Consider the following 18,563-nt stretch of genomic DNA (forward strand, 5'->3'; position numbering starts at 1 on the left):
CATTCTAGAAAAGGGAAAACTATAGGAACATAGATTGGTCATTGCAAGGAGCCAGGCAGTGGGGAATTCACTGCAAAGGGGTACATAAGAATTTTGGGGGGGTGCTTAAAAATGTTTTATATCTTTTTTTTAAAGGGTGGTTGGGAGGAGGGGCAGAGGGAGATGTAGAGAGAGAATCATAAGCAGATTCCACACACAGCACCCAGCCTGACACGGGGCTCCATCTCAGGACCCTGAGATCATGACCTGAGTTGAAATCAAGAATCGGATGCTTAACTGAGCCACCCAGACGTCCCAGAAATGTTTTATATCTTGATTGTTATGTGGTATAAATGATATAGTATATGGGTATTAAAAAAAATGATACTGTGTATAAATTATGTACATTTGCCCAAACTCATCAAACTATATACTGAAAATTGTGAATTCTGTTGTATATGAATTATGCCTCAGTAAAGCTTTAAGAAGAATCAAACCAGATCTGTATTACCTCTGCAGTATCATACACTAAACTTTAGGGGAAATAAGTGTTTGTTTTTTTAACTATGAAAATACAAAATGAAAATTAATAACTTTTTAACTTTTTAAATTACAGAGACACAGCTAAGTTCTCCTGAAACGTTTGACCTTGAAAAAGAAGTCTCTCCAGGTAGCAGAGAGATCCTGGATGAAGTAAGAATAATAATGGCAGATAAGGAGGTAAATATTCTCTATAATTTTTCTTAGTGTTTTCTTTCTACTGATATTCCTCTCTCTGATGCAACATTGACCTTGGCTGAAAAGATTTAGATGGCAGGAGTTTGCAGTTTTGGAGACGCTTATGTCAGATTCTTACAGTTAAGTTCAGTTCAGCACTACAGTTAAGTTCAGTTGAGCATTGTTTCTAAAAATAGGAGTAGTTACCATTTCTTGATTTCTTAATATGCTTTATTATTTCTATTACAGATGGGGAAACAGAAGCTTAGGATGTTTAAGTCATTCACTCATACTCAAAATGCTAATAATGGTAGAACTAGAATTTGAACATGGATTTATCTCCAAAGTCTGGGATATTCTCTGTTATATTACTGATAAATAACAGAAATGAACAATCTTGGAAAAAGTCACTATATTTATATTATATGTAACTTTCAGCTCTAATTTCTACATGGTATCAGAAATGCAAAGTCAGGATAGCAGCATGAAAAAATAAGCAGATTTTTATTGGCTTTTTTACCTTTCCTAATTTCACATATCTGGCATCATCCATAAAGGTGGTTGATACAAGTTTATACCTCTGATTAAGATTTTCAGTATAGGGTGCCTGGGTGGCTCAGTCGTTAAGTGTCTGCCTTCGGCTCAGGTCATGATCCCAGGGTCCTGGGATTGAGCCCTGCATTGGGCTCCCTGCTAGATGGGGAGTCTGCTTCTGCCTCTCCCACTCCCCCTGCTTGTGTTCCTTCTCTCGCTGTGTCTCTCTCTGTCAAATAAATAAATAAATAAATCTTAAAAAAAAAAAAAGGATTTTCAGTATATATTTATCATATTGAATCTTACAAAAACAGTTTACCAAGAATTTTAAAAAATAATTCAGAATCTTTAAAATTTGTTGTTCTGAAAAGCAGCCTGAGAATTAAACAAATTTTTCTATGGAAATAAATATTTTGGTTACATTTGTATATGTTATCTTACCCTGAGCATTTAAAAATAAAGGTTTCATTCTCTTATTCTTTTTTATACTCTAGGTTTTTCGAAAACAGTTTTTACAATAGAAGGCAGATTCCTTCCCTAGTCTCTGCATTGCAGGTAGCTGGGTAGAAATTCTGCTTTCATGAATCATGCACACTGCTTGGTTCCTTGTAACCTGACCTGTCACAACTGACAGACCAAGATTCCCTGATGGTAACACTCCCTGCAACAGTGACTGAGGACAGATCCTGCTAGATAATGTTAAAATGGCTTCCCAGGGAGGGACCAGAACCTTCTAAATGGGGATGGGGAACAGAGTGTTATTAACATAGTCATCTTAACTACAGAGGCCCTACAATCTTTTTGTTAATGAAGGCTGATTTCTTACCCATCCGTGACTGCAAAGGAGACTGTTCTTTGTTTGGGGCAAAGAGCATGAACCCTATTTAGAATTTATAGTGTATATGTCTGTACCAGTACACATCAAAGGGATGGAATTATATGGCCTTTCTCACATTGAATGTCCTTTTTCAGTGTTGCTGTTTGCTGGTATCTGTGGATGTCTGTAAATAGTCTTAGAATTCTGTTTCCATTAAAAGATGTTAGAGATACTATAGTTTTTAAGTCATTGAGTAATCACTAGTTACAAGTCACTTATTGGAAAGGTAGAATCTGAACATTTTATGAGCACAAAGATAGTATCATAATGGGTGTGGACTCTTGATCTTGGAATCTGTGTATAGGGTCTTGTCCTAAAATTTCTTGTTTATTGGAAGGTGGTATGCTATAGTGCAAGGAGCTTGAGCATTGGAATTAGAAGAATCCCAACCCTATCACTTAATTTTGTGACCTTGGGCAAATTAATTAATTGTTTTGTTCATTTCATATATTTGACAGATACTATAGTTTGTATACCATGTGCCAATTGTTCATTTTAGACTCTTGAGGTACAAAGAACAACAACAACAAAAAAACAGTTCCTGCCCTCAAAGGGTCCTGGTAAGGGAGGAGACAGATAGATAATTATAACGTGGTCTGACAAATAAAATGATAGAGAGATGTCTGGGGCATTAGGGAAGCATAGAAGAGGAATGCTTCTCTGAATGTCAGTTCTTCACATGTAAAATGGAGACAAAAAATAACCTATTTTACTGAGTTGCTTCGAAGATTAAATTAGATAAAGAATATGAAACGCATAGCAGAGATTTGGCACAAGTAGAAGTATGCGTGTGGAACCAGTTCTTATTTTACTGCTTTGTAATATATTGTGGCTGTTCAGTGATATTAGCTTACTAATGACAGAGAATTGCTCAACAGTATTTGAGTTATTTGGAATAGCATGGCAGAACTGTAATCCTTAATTTGATTTCCTGCAGTGGTCAGGTTCCTTTGGAAATAGTATTTTCTGAATATCTTGCCGGAGATAATCCCTTGGTTGGAGATACTCTTTTCTCAGAAAAGTTAATAGAAGTTATTCAGAATCAAACAGTTGGTTTAGTCAGTTGGTTTTTAAGTAAACTGTGTTGAGTCCTATGGAAAGAGGGGAAAGATCTAAAGAGCTTTCTAAGCTGCACATAAACTGGGTTGGGGAGGGACAGAGGGCTGGTGATTTGTAGGACATACTTTTATTTTTACCCAGTTCATTTCTTGAGGTGAGGTTTCTTTTGAGGCCAGAAGGTAAGGACCAACCTTTAAGAGATCAAGATTCAGTGTCCAAGTACCTCTTTTGAAAAATGACTGTATAGTATTTTAAAAGAAGTAGAACCAGCTCTTCAGAGACTGAATCCCTGACTGCATGGTCCTAATAAAAGCTGCTTCACTTATATTTTTTCCTCTTGAAGTTCCTCTATTGTAGTTAATATTTAAATAGAACTTTTAAATGGTGCTGAAAAAAATCTTACTTTATATAAAAATGTTCAGAAACCTCTGGGTTGTCTATGAATGTGATTAGAAGTGGTCTTGTATTCACAATAAGACAATAGTAGACTACTCCCTCTTGAATACATTAATAGTTGAAGGTACATTCTGTGCATTTTATAGAGCTGGTGATGAATACAAAGGAGTACAGTGCTGGGTGTGAGCAGCAGTGACATTCATGTCATATAACATTTCTGGGCTCAGTGAACTTTAGAATACCAAGTAACTGCTCCATTGCCATTAACTTTCAATAACTCAAGACTACTTGCAAATTTTAGGGTATATTGATTTTTCTCCCCTCTGTTCAAATGGCTTTGCATGCACAAGACAACTTTTTCTTATAAGATTTATGAACAGAAGAACCTGGGTTTATGAGAAACTAAGTGACTAAGCTTGAAATAAGTAACACCTAGAACTTCCAGACACACTTGACCCTCTCCACCTTCTAGAGAAGAATAATAGAACCAGATTGTCTCCCAATATCTGGCAGGGTCAGCAACAAAGTAGAGAGGATGCCTTTTTTGCTTTTGCCGCAATTTGGTAGAATGGAAATACTGAAGTTTTGATGCCACAGAATCTTGGGTTCAAGTCTAGATTGTCCAGTTACTAACTTTGTGATCAGCAGGTTACTTTGCCTTTTAAACAAACATCAGTTTCCTCTTCTGTAATACTAGACCTAGTGATCCCTCTGCCAGTTGGGTGGTTGTGAGTGATGGTTATGGAAAATGCTTGGCCAAGCCTGGTATAGAAAATGAACTGAATCACTGTTAGTTCCTATTTCATCTTTCTTTTTTTCCCCCCTTTTAAGTAAAAGGCCACAGGTGGGTTGAAAATGACATTTTCTGGCAATTGTAGAAACTGTTCGACTTGGTATTTAGATGGCCTGTTTCCCTCTGTTGGATCACATTCACAAGCAGGAGATTTTAGGGATGGCCTAAACCAAAAAAAACCAAAAAAACAAAAAAACCCCAAAAACTCCAGAGCTCACATTATCTACCCATTGCAGTTTTGGTCTTGTTTTGATTTTGTACCAGAAGAGGGTTTATTTTTTCCCTGTAGTAAGGCATAATAACAGCCCAGGTGTCCTTTGCTCTTAAATGGAAGCAGTGGCTATGCGGGACAGTTTCACATTGATTGGTTAGGACATGCTGTCCTTTGAAGCAAGTGTTAGGCAGTAGTGCTGCAGTGCTCACGCATACTGTTGAATTAATCACTGCAGAGTTCTTGGCTCTGACCTGTAAAGGTAAAATAAAACTGCTTCTCAGACACTGGCAACTGCAGGAAAAACGGTGATTATAAAACACTGAAAGGAATAGGAGAGAGAAGGTGTAAGAATGGCTTCTGCAGAATTGTCTTAAGGACTTTTATTTGAGCCTGCTTAAATATTTGGGTCTTAGTTCTGTTTTGTTCCCTCTTTTAATCTAAAAGTCACAGATAAAACAGAAGAGGTGGTATGTCTTACTGGTCTAAGCTGAGGTCTAGGTCTTAAATTTTAGTTGTGCTTTTGCTTAGAACTCTTGTTTCCTAACTCCTTATGTCTGAAGTCACTGGGAATACTCACAGTTCTTTTATGAGATTGAAAAAGTTTCTTTGAGATGCTGTGGATATGTAAATTGTTTGAAACACAGCAGACACAGCATACTGACCTAAGAGCTTGATAGAGAGGAATGCCCTCAGGTTTTGGAGCTAAATAGTCCTTGATTTGAATTTCAGCTCTGCCTCTTATTTGTTATGTAACTTTGGGCAAGTTGCTTTACTGTTTTGGACAATGCTTTCTTCGTGTGTAAGAAAGGTTATGTTAATAATTTGTAAGTTTACTATGAGGATTAAATGAGTATTACATGCAGAGTGTTGAGCATATAGTATGCAGGTTCTGAATAACTGTTAACTATATTAGCGTATCTCCCAATTTTCAGATCTGAATTTAGCAAACTGATTGGTATCCTCTCTCCCCCCCTCTCTATCTCTTTTTTCTTTTTTTTGAGAGAGAGAACATGTGGTGGGGGTGGATTAGAGCTGGCTGGGCTGGGCAGGGCAGGGCAGAGGGAGAGGGAGAATCTTAAGCAGGCTTCATGCCCAGCGCAGAGCCTGATTTGGGGTTCAGTGTCACAACCCTGAAATCATGACCTGAGCCAAAATCAAGAGTCAGAGGCTTAACCTACTGAGCCACCCAGGCACCTCAGTACTGCCTCTTTTGGAAAGTAAATGAGGGCGCCTGGGTGGCTCAGTTGATTAAGCGACTGCCTTCGGCTCAGGTCATGATCCTGGAGTCCCGGTATCGAGTCCTGCATTGGGCTCCCTGCTCATCAGGGAGTCTGCTTCTCCCTCACCTCTTGTGCTCTCTCTCTCACTCTCTCTCTCAAATAAATAAAATAAAATCTTAAAAAAAAAGTATATGTTTAAAAAAAAAGAAAGTAAATGAAATATGGGATGGAATCTCTTGCAGTTGTTTGAGGGAAAAGATATTTTATATTGTAAAGGTATTACAGTTGCCATTTATTATTTTCTTCAGGTTGGTAACAGGGGAAATGCTGAGAAGGAAATACCTATTTCTACAGTCTCATCCAGTACCCAGGTGTCCTGCCCACTATGTGACCAAGGCTTCCCACTCACAAAGATTGAGCTACATGCCATGTACTGCAATGGGCTGATAGGGCAAGACACAGGTAAAACTTACCAGAATTTATCAAACTCTTTTCTTTGCATGGTAGTTTTGTAATCCTGTACAGTGCAGTGTAGGAAAAACAGACCACTCTTCCTTAAAGTTGTTGGGTTGGTTGGTTTTTCTTTCTGCTATCTACTTAATTCTCCAGTACTTTTCATGTTCTTTATTACTTTGGCAGGTATGCTATTTTGTTGCACATAGTCAGGAGAAAGGGAAGGGACAAATCTTTATCTTTTAATGTTTCAACTTACACTGTGGTATATTTAGGCCAAAAATCAGTGCGATGCTATGGACCTTGTGTTTCATCTTACATATTCAAATATTGAGACTCCTATGGAACTTGAGGAAATAGGTTCTAGAGTTGCCCATTTTTTTCAAAATTGTAGTTGACATACAATGTTATAAGAATTACTCATTTTTTATTCAAGGTAAGTCCCTTGTGGGGTTTTGTGTGTAAAAGTTCTACCTTAAAACTGCAGCTAAAAAGTATCCCTAATTTCAATTCATGTCCTATATTCTGTGCTGCATCACCCTGGAACTATTGGTTACCTCTTGAAGAGAACATCTGAGACTTGGAAGCCTGTATATTCTTGGCACTGTATGTCTTGTAGCTCTGATCCAGATGTCTCAGACCTCCATGCAAAGATGTCTGCTATATCCTGAATGACAGTAACATTTTCTTATTCTTTTTTGTAAAGATTTATTTATTTATTTATTTATTTAAAAAACATTTTATTTATTTATTTGACAGAGAGACACAGTGAGAGAGGGAACAAGCAGGGGGAGTGGGAGAGGGAGAAGCAGGCTTCCTGCGGAGCAGGGAGCCTGATGCGGGGCTCGATCCCAGGACCCTGAGATCATGACCTGAGCCGAAGGCAGACTCTTAACGACTGAGCTACACAGGCGCCCCAAGATTTATTTATTTATTTTAGAGAGAGAGCAGGCGCTCATCTGAGGTGGAGGGGAGGGGCAGAGGAAGAGAATCCTCAAGCAGACTCTGCAATGAGCTTGGAGCCCAACTCAGGGCTCGATCCAATGATCCATGAGATCACCACCTGAGCCGAAACCAAGAGTTGGACACCCAACTGACTGAGCCTCCTAGGTGCTCCAACACTTTTTTTTTCATAGGGAAATTTGCTTTAAAAATTAGTTCAGGAGTATAATAAAGACAAATCTACAATACTATAAATTTCAACACCAGCTTGTCTACCTAGAGTGAGAAATTTGATTCCTTTCTATCACCTATTGCCTTCCTCCTCAACGTTAATTAATCCAGATACTTACAGAACATTTTTTTTCTTAATGGTGCTAAAACTTATGTGGGTTACTAAAGAAGTTTAAGACAGAATTTCTGCCATTAAGGAGTTTGCAGTCTCATTGGGGAGATAAACATTAACCTAAGAAATTAATTAACAAGGGGCTCCTGGGTGGCTCAGTCGTTGGGTGTCTGCCTTCGGCTCAGGTCATGATCCCAGGGTCCTGGGATTGAGCCCCACAGGGAGCCCGCTTCTCCTTCTCCCACTCCCCCTGCTCTCTCATTGTGTTTCTCTCTGTCAAATAAATAAATAAATAAAATCTTTAAAAACAAATTAGCAAGATATGACACAAAGTCAATGATAATGTACCCAAATGAATGATTCTGACTGTAAGTTCAGTAGGAACTTTAGCCTGGGCTGGGAAGGCTGGATGGGTTTGGATAAACCATTGGGAAAGTAGGATGCCCTGTATCCTCCTGTAGGTTAGACAAGATAGGAAGCAAGGGAAACAACTACTAAACAACAGCTTCCACTTAATTTTTCTAGTAGTGTTAACTTGCTAACCTGAATTACTCTCTATGACCCTATAAGAGAATTTGGAGCAGGGAGTCCCCCTGGAATTGTCCCACTCTGCTTTATTCCTGTGTCCTAGGAACAGAGTTTGGAGCTATAGGTGGGGTAGGGAAGTAGTTAGAGGAATTATGTAAAGCACCTACTAGTGTGCCATGTTCTTTCCATATCATACCAAAAATAAGTTTGCTATCTTTGTTTTTTTCACCAGCTTGCCTGTCCCTGTCTTCTTTGCCAGAGATAGTAGTGATTGTTCTGGTTCCTCTCACATTTTATGACTGGAATCAGACAAGCCCTCAGCCTAGTTTTTGGTAAAAGGGAGCCTCTCCTGCTATGGAAGGGAAAGAGTTATTCTTGAAAATGCATAACCCAGACTGAGAGACTGTTAGCCCAATGCCTAAGGGGATGGAATAAGAGAGAGGACTTACCTCCCAGAGTTAAGTATCCAGCTCTCCCCTCTTTCCTGTTTTCCCCCAAATCTAATCCTAGACATGCTTGGTTTGGCTGTGTAAAAGAAATAGTAATTAGAGTCATTTACATGAAGTGTCTACCATTTATGCCTAGTTACCATGCAGCACAATAACAATTATGCATATCATTAAATATGTGTCTGATTAACTTTGCTGTAAGTTTTATTTGATTATAATACTACACTCTGGGTAAGTTGGCTCAGTCTGCTCAGTTTGTTGCTCAGTGACATGGCTATCCACAAGTATGGAAAATTAGAGGGGGTTGCATTGTTTGAGGGGAGAAGATTCGCTAAATTAATCTAGACTAGGACAAAGGCAGGTTGCCTTTGTATTTGCTTTCTGGAAAATGTGTTTGAGACCATTTTTAATTAAACACTTAGGAAGAATGAAGCTCTCCATTTACTCATTCAGTAAATATTTACTAAATAACTGCTATATACCAAATACAGTGAACAGAATATACAAAGTTCCTGTTCTCATGGAGTTTATATTCTAGCAGTGGGATACTGACAATAAATAAATAAACTTACAATATGTTAAGCGGTGATAAGTATTTTAGAGAAGAAAAGAAAGCAGAGGAAGAGGAGGTTAGGGAGTACTGAGGTCAGGAGGTAGCAATTTAGAATAGGTGGTCAGGGAAGGTCTCATTGAGAAGGTGACATCTGAGCAGAGACCTAAAGGAAGTGAGGGATTTCAAGGTGGAGAGAAGAGTGTGTTACAGGCAGAGGGAACAGTAAGTGCAAAGACCTTTGGTTGTGAACAGGCTTGATGTGTATGAGGAATGACAGAGAAGCCTGTGTGGCTGAAGTAAGTGAGGGAAAGATAAACAATGAGATTAGAGAGGTAATTGGGGAGGGGATAAGTGGACAGATCACACAGGGTTCTTAGGCCATAGTAAGGATCTTAGCTTTTACTCTGAGCAAAGGGGGAACCAGTGGAGGGATTTGAGCAAAGAATGAATTAATATTTGAGTAAAGGATCACTCTGCGCTATTATAGATTGTTGGGGTGGGGGACAACAGTGGAAGCTGGGAGAACAGCCAACATTTTATTTTTGGCAGTATGATTGAGCGGGAGAAACACAGGCTTTGGAACTAGACAGATCTGAATTTAAATTTCAGCTGTAATACTTGTCAGCTGGATAATATTTAACAAATGACCTTACCTTTTTGAGGATCAGATGCCTTGTTTGTAAAATTAGTTCGACATTATTAGGATTATCATGAGAATCAGAGACACTTTAGGGGCACCTGGGTGGCTCAGTTGGTTAAGTGTCTGCCTTCAGCTCAGGTCATGATCCAGGAGTTCCAGGATTGAGCCCTGTATTGGGCTCCCTGTTCAGCGGGGAGTCTTTTTCTCCCTCTCTCTGCTCCCCCCCACCCCATACTCTTTCTCTCACTCACTTTCCCTCTCAAATAAATAAAATTGTAAAAGAAAGAATCAGAGACACTTTATAAAGTACCTAGCACTGTGTCTAGCACGCAATAAATGTTCAGTAAATGGTAGCTGCTGTTATTATTGAATATTATTCCTGCCTGTGTAGTCTTTCTGAAGTCTGTGTTTGTATGCCAATACATAAAGGATAAGCCATCAGTCAGGTAGAGCTAAGGGGAAGATGAAAGGCAAGGAAATGGTAAGGTGGTAAGAATAATAAGCTAGTGAGAAATAGATTGTAGGAGAGTTAGGGAAGCTGAAGGCATTAACTGTGTACACTTTGGGCCTAGATACAGGGGTGTGGCTTAGAGTCAGGATACTGTCAAGAATGGATTTCTCTTCATGGATATCTCCTGGAAAAATAATAGTGGGTAAGTAGGTGGATGGAGGTGAGAGTCCTTGCTATACAGACTTGCCTGACAGCTAACAGAGAAGGACTGAGGCCTAGAATAGGCTTGACTTGGGTGACTCAGCAAAAATCTTAAGACCTGAATATCTCTAATGAAAAAATTTTTTTAGGGGCACCTGGGTGGCTCAGTCGTTAGGCTTCTGCCTTCGGCTCAGGTCATGATCCTGGGGTCCTGGGATCAAGCCCTGCATCGGGCTTCCCTGCTCAGCGGGAAGCCTGCTTTTCCCTCTCCCTCTCCCTCTCCCACTCTCCCTGCTTGTGTTCCTGCTCTCGCTTTCTCTCTCACTGTCAAATAAATAAATAAAATCTTTAAAAAAAAAAGAAAAAAATTTTTTTAATTAGACAAAATTTAACTTTTTCTGTTTTATATACCTGAGTTTATCTACCTGACTGTAGTTTGTGCCCCACTTAGTCTTCTCACTTGTGTTAATATGGCTTTTGTGGTACCTAAGGAGGATTAGATTAACTATATTGCTCTTGACACCTAACTACTGATGTGTTAACAATTGGGAAATAGCATGGATTTAGTAAAAATAACATGGATTTTGGAGACAGAGGCCTGTGGGGAGATACACAAATCCAAACATACTGAGATTATAGTGCAGTTGGGCAGAAAAGGCATGCACATGAATAACTGTAACACAAGGTTAGAATTACTAATGGACGTACAGTCTGTGGTGTTTCAGAGGAAATGTGATTAGAGATTAAGGTGGAAGGGCATTAATGTAAAAGAACAGTAGGCAAAATCACATAAATAGAAAAATATGAACAATATACAAGAAAGAACAAGTGATTCAGTGTGGTTGTAGTATGGGCAGTATGAAAGGAAATAGGCAATTGTAGAATGACAGATTAACTTGAAATATGTTGCTTAATATGGGGTATTTTTTCAACTGTAAAAGAATTTTTTGTGTGTTTACGTCACTGTAGTGTATAGGACTCTTTGGGATGTTAAGTGTTAGAAATATAATTCAAGTAACCTTAAGCAAAAAACAAGTTAATTTGCATGGTAATTGGGAAGTCTGGTGTAGGTTTCAGACAGCTGGATCTAGGGGCTCAGATGATGTCACTCCATCTCTTGACTCTACTTGTCTGTATTCAATAGGTAGGTCTTTTCGAGGGGAAACAAGATGTCTGCCCACAACTGTAGACTGTTAGCCTTTAATGGAAAGGAGTTCTTTCTCCTGAAACCATAAGTCATTCTAGAGAAAGACTTTTTTTTTTAAAGGTTTTATTTATTTATTTGACAGAGACATGGCGAGAGAGGGAACACAAGCTGGGGGAGTGGGAGAGGGTGAAGCAGGCCGCCTGCAGAGCAGGGAGCCCGATGCGGGGCTTGATCCCAGGACCCCGGGATCATGACCTGAGCCGAAGGTGGATGCTTAACGACTGAGCCACCCAGGCGCCCCTAGAGAAAGACTTTTGATTAGGTTTTAAGTGTCCATCTGTGGTGTAGTTGCTGTAACCAAATAGATGGATATGCATTGTTTATAAGTCAGTACAAGTAAGAGAAAACCCTATTGATATCTGTCATAAAATTCTATAAATCACAGTAACAGAAAACACCCTTAACGATGGGTTTAATATGTAAGGTTTCTTTTTCTCACATAACAAGGTATCTAAAGTGAGGCAGTAGCTCAGTGATGTAATGAGAACTTAGGCTTTTCTCTTTTGGCTCTACAATCCTTGACTTGTAGCTTCTTGACTCATGGTTTCAAGGTGGCTTTTTTATCTCTAGACCTCACATCTGTGTTCTAGGCAGGAAGGAGGGGTCAGAGGGGCAAGGCTGTAGATTTTGACTGTTGCCTTCTAATACTCCTGTATTAGGAATCTAATATTCCTATAATCTTGTGGAATTGACCTTAATGCAAATTGTGGTGGAATTAGGTCTGTTTTAAATTTAGTATTTGTTTATGTCTTTTCTTTATGTATTTTATATATTTGTTTACGTATGTATGAAATTATACTTTGAAGTCGATTAATTTGTTTTGTACAGTGATTCAACTTAATAGAAATTTTTGTGTTCTAAATGATTTAGTGAAGTGTTGCGCTAGGTCCTAGGGGTGCTCAAGATGTGGTAAAGGGGTATGAGAGAGGTGACTGGGACCTCGGATTTATACTCAGGGAATTTACAGTCCAGTGTAGCAAACAGACTTGGGCATAAGTATGATACAAATCAGCTGAAGTACTAAAATAGAGGCACTAACCACTTATAAAGGTGGAAGGGATTACTTCTGGTTGGCAAGAAAAAGAGCAGATTCTTACTTAAGTGTTCCCCTAATATCAGGCATGGGTTTTTTATCCTTTTTTTTTTTTTTTTCCTGTTAAAGATAATCATCTAAAATAGCATGAGCCTTCTTGGGGTGCCTGGCTGGATCAGTTATTGGAGCATGTGACTCTTTATCTTGGGGTTATGAGATGAAGCCCCATGTTGGGTGTAGAGATTACTTAAAAAATAAAATCTTTTAATAAAGAAAGCAAGCAAGCCAGTGGCGTAAGCCTTGTAATATATAAATTGTCTGAATTTCTGTTTTACTAAACTAGGATTACTAAAAGTGGAATTACTGGATTATATCTGTAAAGTTTTAAGATTGCTTTCTAGAAAGATTTCAGTTATTTAAATTCTCACCACTAGCATATGAGATTGTTCTTTTCACAACACAATTCCAAATACTGAGGAATATTTTTTTTTCTTTTTTACAGATCTTGGCATATTTGATAGATAAATAATAGCATTTCACTGTAGTTTATATTTCTTTGATTAGTAGTAAATTGAAATTTTTTCTTTTTTTAAAAAGCCAATTTGTCTTTCTTCTTTGAAGAATTGTTCTCTCAACTTTGCCCAAGTATCTTTTGGGTTCCTAGTATTTTTCTTATCCGTTTATATAAGTTTTATAAGTGAAGCCTTTTGCTTCCAGGGTGCTTTCCAGGTTTTTTCTACCCATCTATCAGTTTTCACCAAGTTTCCAGATTTATGCAGCCTGAGAAAGCAACCTCCTGGTGTGAATACTGTCAAAGCTTTTATTTCTTGAAGAGGAGTGCTGATTCTATAGAAAGATCTAATTGGTGTGAATAGAAGTGGCACTGATATGGGGAAAAGAGTTTTGGAATCCATGCAGAATTAAGGGGGGGTGGGCATCAAGGAGAAAGGAGAAAGAATTTATTGCTATTGATGACGATAGGAGGAAGCTAAGAGGTAGGAGAAGGTCGTGGCTTGGTACAGGAATCAGCAGGAACCAGATGCCCAAAGTTTTATACTATTTAGGAGATTCCTCTTTGATAACTTGACTCCAGAACTGTTTGGCATTTTCTGGAATGGTCACCATCTCATTTGAATGCCTATTGACATAGGTACTGGATGACCAGTACTTTCACCCCAAGACTTGTTAAGTTGCATTGCACATAACCCTTCTCCTCTTGTATTAATAATGTAGCAGCAGTGTGCCTCTTCCCTCCCCTCCTCTTGCATCTTGGTTGTCTTCTGACAACTTTTGTTCAACCTTTCTGTGAAACATTTTCTCATATCTGCTCCACTGTGATACAGTAGTAAAGTTGTATGATTTGGCATATGAAATGGCAGTCTGACTGCAGTCTGTGTCTGCTTGAGTCCTCAGTGCCTTCACTCTTCTCATCTTATTCCTCTTAACATTGACTTTGTCTTTTCTTCAGTTACCCCTACTCATTGTGCCTTGCTGCTAAAGAGCCAGACCTCAGGATTCTTTTAGCAGTTTTCTTCTGCCAGATGTGTTCATTCTTTCCTTGAAAAATAAAATAGCTCTTATTAGCACCTGAGTTAGTACCCAAAGCATTATGTGTTGAAGGAATATTACCAGCTAAAAACCACTTCAGAGTTTTCTCACTTTATGATCTAGTCACACTTTTTAATTCAGGCATCTAGAGCATTTTAAGAAAGAAGAAAGTTCAAGGAATTAATATTAGATCAGTCATCTCCATTAGAACTATCTTAGGGCCACAGGCAGGACTTTAGTTACCTTAGAAGATAAGTGTTACTGTTACCTTCATTTTTCTCACAAGGAAACTGGCATCAGAGAGGTTTAGTACTTGTCCAGCATCAGATAGTTAATAAGCAGTAGAACCAGGGCCCAAGCCCAGGTTGACCTGATTCTAGGACTAGCATTCTTCATTGCTACAGGTTCTATCTGCCTTTCCATGTATGGAGATGGGAATAAACACAGTTGGGAAAGTTTGAGGAGACCATGGAAGCCTCAGTCAGTTTTAGGAAGGCAGAGTACTAGAATCCTTCATCCCTGAATGCAGACATGAAATCTGATCTCATCAGAATTGACCTTGTCAGCTTTTCAGTTACCTGGGAAAAACAGTTTGGTGGATTCAGACTATTTCCTAGTGAACAGAGTTGATATGACATAAGTCACCTCTGAAAAGTGTGTGTGCAAAGTGAAAGGATCAGATGAACTATCAGAATTACTTCTGGTGGTGGCTGTGGAAATTGTCCATTCACAGACTGACTTGTTACTTAAGGAGTCTAAGGGTATAATATAAAAGAAACACTTGATAGCAAGATACTATTTTTCCATTAAGTAAAAGGATTTAATTTGCCAGGTCTTTACAAAGCATACCTAATATCAACCAATAAGAGCTACCATTTATGAATACCTGCTATATACCAGGAACTGTGCTTTTTGTATATTTTGCTTTAATTCTCATAACAATCTCTGAAACAGTATTATTCCACTTTTATAGAAGAGGAAACTGAGGCTTGACAGGAAAATAATTTCTGCAATATTGCATACCTAGAAAGTGGCAGGAGCTGGGCTACACAATCAGCTTTATTATTATTATTATTTTACACAATCAGCCTTAATTAAAAAGCTTGTACTTCAAAGAATTATCCAGGAATGTTCAGATTAAAAAAAAAAAAACAAGATTCAAAATATTAAATTTAAATATGATAGTCAATATATTGTTTTAAGAATTTATATTAAAACTGTGTTTCTATAAGAACAAACTAATGATAAGATAATTTTGAGAATAAAGGGTTCTTGGTGGAGGTAGGTGGAGACAAAGGTTGGGATCAAGAAGAAGTACGCAGTTAGATAATCAGTTTTGAGAATAGTGTAGTTTTTAAGTTGGATGATTGGTTTGGATATATTTTCTTTTGTATAATTAACATTTTAAAGAGCTTATATGTTTCTATTATGCTTCTTGTCATTCATTTCACTTCTCTAAGAACCTTGATAAAGCAGCCACTTGTAAAATTCAGAGAAGTTCAGAGTTTTTTTCTCTATATGAAACACATTTAGTATTACCTTAATTTAGGCTCTGATGACAGTATGTGAGCACTGGATATAACTGCCATTAATGATTCTTTAGAGAGAAACCTCTTGGGTTTTTTTCTGGGTTCTTTATATCTAGTGCTGCCTTCATACCAGTTTCTTCAAAAGACAATGGCCAGTCTAATTTTGACTATTGTCTTGCAAAAAGGATTATGTGTATGTGTTTTAAATACAAACCTAAAATTCAACTAAAAATTGAGAGGATAGTAGTACTTTGAACCCCAGTGTACCACCCATTCATCAACTCATGGTCATTGCTGTTTTGTCTATATTCCTCTCCTCAGATTATTTCAAATCAGCTCCCAGATATCCTTCATTATATTACTAAGTATCCTTGAAAGATAAGATCTGTTTATTTTTTTATTTTATTTTTTAAGGGCACCTGGGTGGCTCAGTTGGTTAAGCGACTGACTTCAGCTTGGGTTGTGATCCCAGGGTCCTGGGATCAAGCCCGGCATCAGGCTCCCTGCTCTGCGGGAAGCCTGCTGTTCCCTCTCCCTCTGCTGCTTCCACTGCTTGTGTTCACCTGCTCTCTCTCTCTCTCTCTCTGTCAAGTAAATAAATAAAATCTTTTAAAAAAAAAAAAGATTTATTTGAGAGAGAGAGCACTAGAAGGTAGAGGGAGAGAATCTTCAAGCAGACTCCCTGCTGAGTGTGGAGCCCAACACAGGGCTGGATCTCATGACCCATGAGATTATGACCTGAGCTGAAACTGAGAGTTGGATGCTCAACCGACTGAGCCACCCAGGCACCCCACGATCTCTTTAAAAGAAAAGCCTATCTAACCATCATTCTGTTACACCTAAAAAATTAATGTCATCAAATATTTGGTGGGTTCAAATCTCCTTGAGTCTTCTGATTGTTTGAAATCAGAGTCCAGCAAGGTTTATACATTGTAGAGAGTTTTTGATACTAATATCTCAGGCTCTTTTTTTTTTTTTAAAGATTTTATTTATTTATTTGACAGAGAGAGAGTGAGAGAGGGAACACAAGCAGGGGGAGTGGGAGAGGGAGAAGCAGGCTCCCCACTGAGCAGGGAGCCCGATGCGGGGCTTTAATTTCCAGGAGAGTCACACCTGCAAGATGTTCCTTTTTAAGACTTAAACACTCATGATTTATACTCATAAGCTTAGTATTGTTATTAACAGTAACTGTGTCATAGTCGTTTTTATTCCCACCACAGCATCTTAACAGTGCTGTGCATGTAGGCCCTCTGAAAATGTACTCTTTTAAAGCCAAAGTTGACAAACTTTTCTTAAAGGGACAGATAATAAATATTTTAGGCTTTGTAGGCCATATGGTCTGTGTCACAACTACTCAGATCTCTGTCACAGGTACACAACTCTGCTATTACAGCACAAAAGTGGCCGGAGACAATATGTAAATGAACTAGATGGCTTTGTTCCAGTAAAAGTTTATTTCTAAAATAATTTGTTTATTTGCCTATTCTATAAATACAAATACATTTATTTGCCATAATTTGCCTATCCCTGTTCTACAGCATTGGTTTTTCAGAATGTGTTCTGTAGATCACTAGGGTTCTGTGGAGGTATGGAAAGGGCTTGGCAGCCAGGACTAGTATTGGTAAAGAGTCTATCTTTATCACCTACCTCATCCAGAACTCTGCTTTTATGAATCTTTATATATTGGGTTTCAAATGAGATTTTATTTGAAAACAGGATTCTCTCGTTTAGAAAAAAAAAAGTTCAAGTTCACAGTTCTATAACATATTCCTAGTCTTTATAACAGTGCTTCCTATTACTGTTGCTTTGCGTTAAGCACTGTGCACTTCTGTATTTATACTTAACCCTTGTCTCATCTGATCTTTGCAGCAACCTTAAAATTAAATTCTGTCATTTCCAAGGAGAAAGAAGTAAGTAACTTTGTCAAAATCACTAAGCTAGTAAATTGGATTGTTTGAACTTTTTTTTTTTTTAAGGTTTACTTATTTATTTGAGGTAGGGAGGTGCAGAGGGAGAGGGAGAGAGAATCTAAAGCCGACTCCCCACTGAGCAGCAGAGCTGGATGCAGGGCTCCATGACCCTGAGATCATAACTAAGCCAATATTAAGAGTTGGATGCTTAACCAGCTGAGCCACCCAGGCGCCCTTGGTTTGTTTGACTTTTTATTATTGAGACAGGAATTCTCTATATGTCCTGAATACTAGTCATTTGTCACATATATGTCATAAAGACAATTTCTTCTAGTCTGTGACTTGCCTGTTTTCCTAATGGTGTCTTGAGCAGAAGTTTTAAGTTTAATTTGTCAATTTTTTTCTTTTATGCTTATTGTTTTCTGTTTAGGTTTATGTTGCATTCTGAATTAATTTTTGTGGAAAGTGTGAAGTAAGGGGTGAGGTTTATTTCTTCTGTATGAATATCAGTTGTTCCAGCACCATTTGTGGAAAAAACGTCCTTTTCTTAGTGGATTACTTTGTTGCCTTTTTAGAAAAATTAGATGACTATATAAGTGAGGTCTTGTTCTCTGTTATAGTTCACTGATCTGTTTATCTTTATGCCAATGATACAAATAACTTGATTACAGTAGCTTCATAGTAAGTCTTGAAGTCAGGTAGCAAAAATTCCCCTTGTTCTTTTTTAAGATTGCTGGATATTATAGTCTTTTGCATTTCTATATAAATTTTGCAGTCAACTTGTAAGTATATTCCTTAGTTTCCTACTTTATCTCTGTTAATACTTTTCTTGAAGTATATTTTATCTGATAGAACAACTAAACAGTTTTAGCCATTTCACCTCTTTTATGTCTACTGTTTGCCTGTATCTTTTTCCCAGTTGCTTTTAATATATCTGTATTTTTTTTTTAAAGATTTTATTTACTTATTTGAAAGACAGTAAGAGAG

General features: G+C 38.0%; 1 protein-coding gene across 2 annotated transcripts in view; it reads left to right on the plus strand.

Moving 5' to 3' along the window:
• UIMC1 (ubiquitin interaction motif containing 1) overlaps nt 1-18,563 on the plus strand; it is a 111,901-nt gene that overhangs the window by 73,562 nt on the left and 19,776 nt on the right. For both annotated transcript variants that reach the window (XM_088023464.1, XM_028102734.2), the window contains exons 9-10: nt 596-699; nt 6,098-6,251. In XM_088023464.1, coding sequence (XP_087879590.1) covers nt 596-699; nt 6,098-6,251 — 258 coding nt within the window. The remainder of the gene's footprint in view (nt 1-595; nt 700-6,097; nt 6,252-18,563) is intronic.

The sequence above is a fragment of the Eumetopias jubatus genome, unplaced genomic scaffold (assembly GCF_037043125.1).
Source record: "Eumetopias jubatus isolate StellerSeaLion01/CBP00866 unplaced genomic scaffold, mEumJub1_p1.0 scaffold_5, whole genome shotgun sequence".
NCBI classification, from domain to species: Eukaryota; Metazoa; Chordata; class Mammalia; order Carnivora; family Otariidae; genus Eumetopias; species Eumetopias jubatus.